We start from the raw sequence: 8,011 nt of genomic DNA, 5'->3' as shown, positions 1-8,011 counted from the left end.
CTCCCCAGCTCCTCGGGAGCCCCCTCCCTACGCGGGCTGCTCTGATTGGCTGAGCCGATGACTTCACTCTAGAGCCCGCCCTGGGCTGGGGGAATGAAGCGCCAGTCAGGTCTGCGCCGCAGACTGGAAAGCAGGCTGTCTCTCGGTTCCCCGCGTCTCACCTTGGCGCGGCCCAGCCCGGCCCGGCCCTGCCCCACTCCGTCCCATCCCATCCCATCCACTGCCAGCAGTCCAGGTGCAGCTGCCTAAGCCCAGAGTTCAGCGCAGCGCCTTGGGTGTGGGCCCCGCAGCTCAGTAGCCCGAGCCCAAGCCCCAGCGGCTCCTTCCCTTCTTCCTTCGGAGCCTCAGTCGAGCCGCCAAGACGCCGCGCGCGGTGCTCCGGGTCAAAAATGGGGCGGCTAAGCTGGCCAAGCCGCCGGCGGCCGAGGCGCCCGGGGCCGGTCCTCCTGGGCTCTACATGGAGCGCTCTCAGAGCCGCCTCAGCCTGTCCGCCTCCTTCGAGGCGCTCGCCATCTACTTCCCCTGCATGAACTCCTTCGACGAAGAGGACGCTGGTGAGAGCCGGGAAGAAGATGGGGAGATGGTGGGGGAGGGAGGCCCGAGGGCTGGCGGAGACGGGGTGGGGGGCTCGGGAGACAAGGGTGGAGGGGTGGGCACGGGGGGAGGAGGGAGCTGGAATTCTGGAGAGGCCTCGGTGGAGGTGAGCGAAGTGATAAATGATGGTCCCTAGGGATGAGGCTCGGAGGGCTGAGAAGATATGGACTGGAGAGAAATAAGGGGCAATAGAAACAGCATCGCCGGCCTTGCCACCTGAAGTGGCCCTTGACTGAGGGCTCTGGGATAGGATATATGCCCTTCCCCACGAGATGGCCCCCGGAGCGTAGTCTGGTTTTTTAGGCAGTCCCGCAGGAGCTCTAGGAGAAAAATTCAGGGTTGAGACCTCCTGCTTGTACTCAAGCAGGTATCTTCGGCGCCCTGCGCCAACCGCCCCCCCCCTCCAGTTTCTAGGGAAGGAGCTTGCTCAAGGCCCCACGGACCACCCCCGGCCCTTTCCTCATCAGAGCTCTTGGCCCAACGGACACTGGGGCAGAATGGGAAAGGAAGAACAGTGCAGATAGAGCTCCTTCCTTCCATCTCTGTCAATTCCACCTGGGGAAGATATGTGACTTAAACAGGGATCCTGACTTTGGGCTTTTTTGATCAAGGGTCGCTTTCCCTGGAGGTGTGTCCCTAGGGACAAGCCTCTAGATGGCTGTTTGGGGAATAGGTTGGACTTGGCATCATCTAGCAGGCCAAAAAAAACACGGGGTACTAGGGCCACATATTTGTTAACCCTTACCCAGAGAAAGAGTGAGAAGGAAGGGTATAGGGTCTTGGGGATATTAAGTAAGAAGAAACTCTGAGGTTTCCAGTTTGGGACCAAATAGAACACGCAAGTCTGATGGGGTTGTGTGAGGAAGGGGATGGACTTTCTTTTGGTACTTTCTTTCATTTAAGTAAAAGATGGCTTCTAGGGAGCTATCCCGGGGTGTGTGTGTGTGTGTGTGTGTGTGTGAACTATCTAGTAATATTGGCTTTGGTTCCATTGCAACTATAGTTGCTGACTGGGCCAGAAAAGGGACCAAATTCGAGGACGGTAGAATCATAGATTTAGAGCTGGAAGGGACTTAAAAGACTTACACCCTCTTCCATTTTACAGATAAAGAACCTGAAGCACAAAGAGGTTAAATGACTTGCCCAGAGCCACACAGCAAGTGTGGACAAATCCAGTGCTCTATGCACTACACCATGCTGCCTCTCAAGGCTAGGTGGGGAGACTTAGAACCATTCTCTGAAAGTCTTCTGTGCTAAGACCAAAACCTGCTTAGCAATAGGCACTTGTGGGAAGGTAGTGGAATAACAGGTTGATCCCTATATGCTTTGGAACAGGGAAGAGGCTTATTTTGTCTGCCCTACTGCTGTAACTGGAGAGAAACAGAATAAGCAGAGAGGAGTCAGAGCAGTGGAGTCAGAGCACCTGGATTTAAATCTCATGTCTACTGAATACTGCCTGTGTGGTGTTAGACAAGTCATTTCTCCTTCCTGGGCCCTTCAGTTTCCTTATCTGTGAAATGAGGGGGTTGGGCTAGATAGCTTCTGAAGTCCCTTTCTGCTCTGGTTCTATGATCCTATTTAAGTCTGAAAGAATTTCAAGGATTCTGTGTGGAACCAGACTGCCCATGCTGACTGACTGGAAAAGCTGATTCGGAGGCTGGGGGGAATGGGGAAGAACAATTCCCTGAAACCAGGCTGATGAACAAAGTTGCCCTCCTTCCCTCCCTCACCCTTTCCTGTGTAGTTGTCTGCTCAGACTCTAACCATTGCCATCTCGAATGATATCTCTCTCTCCCTGCCCTCCCCTCCCCATCAGACGGGGAAGAGGGAAAGAATGCCTCCTAAGAAGATACAACAGAACTTCAGGACTAGAAGGGAACATTGTTGTCCTAAGAAGAAAGATAACTGAATGTCAGAATTGGACTTCACCCTAGGGACCATCTGTTGAGGCCTGAAGAGGTGAAGCAAATCCCTTCCTTTTCTCTCCACTCCTTACACCCGTACCAATCCTTTCCCAATCTATAGCTTCACCTCAACATTCCCCTTCTTAAACAAAGAGGTCAACTTTTAGAGGACAAACCCAGCACCCTAGGGGAAGGACTTTGTGCCTCTTCTCCAACTAGGAATGGGAAGCTCCACAGTCTGAGGGCAGGTGGGGGCAGGGTCGAGAACTTGTTTCTCTAACTTGTTCCTTTTCAGGTCAGGAATATGACAGCAAGAAATCTGACTGTGGAAAAATGACCTGGGGTCTAGAAAAGTTGGGGGGGGCAGCAGTTTACAAAAGTCTCTGCTCAGGGCCTTACTGCTTAGTGCCTGGGCTGCAGTGGTGATGCGGGTGGAGCACAGCTTAGACCTTCCAGGAGAGTGAGACCAGTACTTCACCTCCAAAGATTTTCACTAGAAAATCGGAAGCAGAATGCTATCTGTATAGTTCATTTCTCTTTTGGGGGAAATTTTTCAAAACCATTTTTGGCTTTTCCGTCTCACTTCTGCTGACAATGATAGCCAGTTGCATTTTGCGAGGTTAGTTTCTAAAAGAAATTGCTTTATCTCGGGATAAGGGCTAGACTCCGCTCTCAGAATACCCTCAGTAGATCCGTGGTCTTATGGGTCTGCAACCCCTCCACCTATGCAGATCGCAGCTCCTCTCCGACTGCTCATACCTTTCTATCTTATATTATTCTCGTCCATGTCTTTTCACCATTCCTCCATAAATCCAGTGGACTGGAGGCCTTTCTCTAGTCCTTTTAAATGTTTCCAGGGAGCAAATGTAACACCCGGGCCGTCCATCTGTTTTCAGTTTAATACCTCACCTATGAATAGTACTTGTTTTTACCGTGTCTGCCTCAAATCCTCCCTGGTGGAGGAAGCAAGGCAGGGATTATTATTCCCATTCGATTCTAGGAAACTGAGACCAGGGGAAGGGATAGTCACCCGGTTAATGAGCAGCGGAGCTGGGGTCGAGCCCAAGCCTCCTGGCTCTCTGCCAGGGATCTTTCTCACGCAGCTTCGGAACCTTTCAGAAATGGCTTGACGCTATCTCGCCTCTCCCTCCGCCCCTCACAAATCCGCTACATCTCCTTCCCCAAGCCGTTCCCCCTTCCTGAGAAAGAAGACTGTGTCCCTGACCGCGCTTCCGGTGAGGCGAACCCCCTCCTCTGCCCTATGAGGGCCGCTTCTGAGTCATTGCGCAAGGAGCGGCTCCACGAAATGGATCAAACTGGAAATCGTATCCAGGGTGAAAAACCTTCCTTTCAGCCTGGCGGGGCTGGGCAGGGAGGCCGGGCTCGCCAGCTGGGTGTGTGTGCGCGCGCGCGCAAGATGTGTGTGTGGCTGTGGCTGTGGCGGTGGCGGTGGCGGTGGCCGTGGCCGCGGCCGTGCAGGGCGTAAGGGGCCGGTGGGGTGATCTCTTTCAATAGCTATTAGCCTTAGTTAGAACAGATACTTGGAACAGGAGTTTATTATCACTGTCTCACTGCTAAGTTCGAACTTCATCTGTTAGTACCCGAAAAAGGTGAAGGAAGGGAACTCGGAGACGTCCTTGCGTTCTGGTTATTGCCTCAATTCCTCTTCGTCCTGGCTTCCCACTCCCATCGCTAAGGAAGATCTTTTAAAGCCTCTTCAGTAAGGGCAGCAAGCCCCAGCATCCGCCCTAGAAAACTGAGAATCCATCCGAATGGAAATGTTTCCCAGGAGCCATGTCAAATGATCTGAGGCTCAAAATTGATGAAATTATAGTGTTATTGGCTTCGTTTTTTTTTTTTTAACTTGCTAAACTGTTGTTTCGGTGCATTGTTGTTAGGAGGTGGGTGTTGGAGAGGTTATTGAAACATGACTGAGGTGTAAAAAATTCATTAATAATTTTTTTAAAAAAAATCTGCTGCTCCCTACACCGTGACCACAAGCCACCGGAAGGAAGAATACATTTTTGGTCCAAGAGTAACCCAAGAGGTAGTCTTTCTCTGTGTGGAAGATGAAGCTAAATCCCAGAAAAGGGAAGTGACTTGTCCACGGACACACAGCTGGGTCTAGGAGAAAGAAAACAAGGTTAAGTGACTTGTCCAAGGTCACAAATAACAGCCAGGACTCGAACTCAGGTCCCCTGGGTTCCCATTTCCATGACTTTTCTATTATACCATGACTCCTTTTAACAACTTATAATTTGGACTGAGGTATAGCTCTAGACTGTCCTTTGAGCCACTCCTCTCCTTCTGCCAAAAGTTGTGGGCTGCTTTTTGTGTTAAATTCAGTTATTCAGTATTATTTCATTCTCCCTCCTGGAAGACTGGAGTGTAAGGATCGAAATCCCGCTTTAGATGATTACAATTTTGTTGTGACCTTGGACAAGTCACTTCACGTTTATGGGCCTCGTTTCCCTCATCCGTAAAATGAGGAAGGGGATCTATGTTTCTTCTGAGGTCTCTTTCATCTGTTAATGTGATCGTTTGCTAGGATTTCATCGCTGCAGCCGAGGGCACCTCTAGAAGCAGTGTATCCTGGTGATGGGGGAGGGGCAGGAAGATCCACGTGGTGATTGTCCCAGCTTAAACCCACTCCTCCTGCTTCCTTCTCAATTTTGGCTGCATTTAGGGAGGTGGATCTAGGAACCCAGCTCCAGTTTGTTCAGCCCTTAAGCTTTGGTAGCAGATTGGCAGCCCATGGGAATTCTGGAATGGGGTTGGTGGGAGAAAAAGATGGGAGGGGGGAGCAAAAAGTGACCCCTCCCAGCTCCTCTCCCCCAAGCCGGACCTTCTGTGGTTTTCAGCAGGTACTTTTTCAATTCGGTCCTCCGGAGGCTACAGCTCTACCCTGGGCGGTGACGGAGGAGGTAGCGGTAGGAAACAGAGCCTAGCCTGGTAGCCGTCTCTCCATTTGGCTCTGGCCCCCGCAGCTGCAGAAGCGGCGCCAGGATGCTGTGAGACCGAGAGGGAAGGGAAGAGGTTTCCATGGCAACGGCCCGTCAGCAGCGGTCCTCTCCCGGCGGAGCCAGGGCAGTGTCTTCGGGATAGAAGTTTCCTCAGGCGCCCACAGACCAGACCAGCTCCCTTCTCCTCCTTCCCACCCCTCCCTTTCCTTCAGCCTAAAAGATGAGTTTGCGCAGGATCCGGGGTTTAGGCTACAGTTCCTGTAAAATACATGAGGCACCTCCCTCAGTCCTCAAGTAGGACACAAAGCCTAGGAAGATACTGCCCAGGTCAGGAACTCTCACAGACTTGTGGAGTCAGCTTTTCAAAACCTGTGGGCAGATTTATTCTTATCACCGCACTTCACATTTCTGTGACACTTTAAGGCCACACACAATTTGCAGTATGTGTAAAATGTACATGGTGCTCTAGTTCTTCTTCCATCTGTATCTACATGTCCTTGTACTATTTTCCTCACAGCGTTGTTGTATATAATTCTTGTGCTAAAAAGGAAAAAAAAAACATATGGGGAGGGGAGAGAGATAGAGAAATAAAGACAGAGGGGCAGAGAGAGATAGACACAGAGACAGAGATAGAGACAAAGACACTCACTGTGGAGGTAGAGGCATGTAGAGCCATGTTCCACAGACTGCTAGTTCCATAAGGGCAGGGGCAAGACATTCAAATTTTCTATTGCACCCTTTACTCTCCCTTCCTTACCCACACTCCCAGTGGCTGGTGTGGGGCACTGTGACAGACACAGAGCCAAAGACAAGCTGAGACCAATAAACTGCATGACTTCTGAGTCGGAAAACCGGGTTCAAATCCATGTCTGATAAATACTGATTATCTGACCCTAGGGCAGTCATTTCACCCCCTCAGTGCCTTAGGGACAACTCCCTAAGACTATAAATTGCAGGAAAAGTGTTGATCTGTACTGATAAAGGAAGTTCCTCCACCCAGAAGCACCTTTGTACCACTGACATCACAGGTTAAGTCTCTTAAAAAGCCTTAGTCCTGAAGAGATGTAGTACAGGAGTTATTATCCCTGTTCTTACAGAGGCTGCCTCAGAGAAGTTAAGCATCTTTCCTAATGTCTCAGTGAACAGGGAGCAGAGCCAACGTTCCATTACGGGTCTTCTGAACAGAAGGCCAGTGTTGCAGCTGCTGCTCTTGTCTCCTAGTTGGTTTGCAGGGTTGTGTATGATGAAGGGAAACTGAGTTATTACTAACAGTCACATTTACATTTCTATAAACACTTTAGATGTATTGTCTCCTTGGATCTTCACAACATCTGAGGAGAGCCAGGCAGGGATTTTCTCCATTTTGCAGAGGAGAGAGGTGCAGGCCAGAGAGATTGTCACTTGCCTGAGGTCATATAGTTCGAAAGTAGCAGAGAAAGGATTCAAACCCACATCTTCTACTTCCCTCTCAGTGATCTTTCCAATGCACCACACTTCCCAAATGGGGCCTCTGGGACTCTAATCAGGGCAATGGTAGGGGTCAGAGTCATAATGCCACCACTCTGGGTCCTCTTCTCTTTCACTGACATGGTTTAAGAAGCCCCTGGGAATGCCTTCTATATCTCTCTGTTCCCCACCCCTGCCCCTGCTTCTTTGACCTTTTTCTTCCTGTCTTGGCAGAGTTTCTTTCCCAGGACTAGTGTTCCCTTCTGTCCTTGAAATATGACCTGAGACTTTTGATGAGTAACAAACTATCTACAACCTCCTCGGAGGTAAAAGAGAGTACAGTCCCTGTCCTTGCAAAACCCATGGTCCAAGTTTATGACTGATCCCTGTTAATCTGGGGGAGGGGGTTTCTCTCATTTTATTCTTTCCCTAAGGTCAATTAGGCCCCTGTTGCCTCTCCTAAAGCTCTAGCTGTCTTCAAGATAGCATAATATGGTGGGAAGGACGTTGAACTTAGTGTCAGGAGATCTGTTTTCCAGTTGGGGCTCTAACAAGTCCATTTATTAATTGTGTGACCCTGTGACACTTTCTTTCTGTGTCCCAATTTCTTTATCTGTAAAATGAGGATAACAATAGTATAATGGAAAAAGGATCTGGGGTCAGAAGATTTGGGTTCCATTTTTGGCTCCTCTACTTACTAAACCTGGGAAAGTCACAATTTCTCTAGGCCTTTCTTTCCTTATCTGTAAAATGGAGTAAATCATGTTAATAATATTTAGAACATTTCACAGGCTGCTGTAAGGAAAATTTGTGAAGTATTAATGAATACTTTTTTTGGCTATTGCTTGGGAAAAACTGAGAACCCCTTTGGGACTTCTATAGCCAAAGTGAAACAGGGAATTGGACCAATTATCCAGTTAATTCAATAAAGAATTTTTAAAAATATTTCACTTAAGTTATCCTGAAGGGATTTCCAAATCTGATTATGTTACTGGGATAATATAGACAAAGGTGCCCTTCCCCCACCCCTCCCCACCTCCACACACACACACACACACACACACACACACACACACACACACACACACACACACACACACACAC

At 49.5% G+C, this 8,011-nt stretch overlaps 1 protein-coding gene across 1 annotated transcript in view; it reads left to right on the top strand.

The window, feature by feature from the left end:
* Positions 1-457: 457 nt before the first annotated feature.
* RIMS4 (regulating synaptic membrane exocytosis 4) overlaps positions 458-8,011 on the top strand; it is a 56,191-nt gene continuing 48,637 nt past the window's right edge. The window contains exon 1 of the mRNA XM_027852695.1: positions 458-554. Coding sequence (XP_027708496.1) covers positions 458-554 — 97 coding nt within the window. The remainder of the gene's footprint in view (positions 555-8,011) is intronic.

Source organism: Vombatus ursinus, unplaced genomic scaffold (assembly GCF_900497805.2).
Source record: "Vombatus ursinus unplaced genomic scaffold, bare-nosed wombat genome assembly UNPS02000580.1, whole genome shotgun sequence".
NCBI lineage: Eukaryota > Metazoa > Chordata > Mammalia > Diprotodontia > Vombatidae > Vombatus > Vombatus ursinus.
Note: the sequence above shows the minus strand (reverse complement) of the source record. Positions and strands in the feature narration are given on the sequence as shown.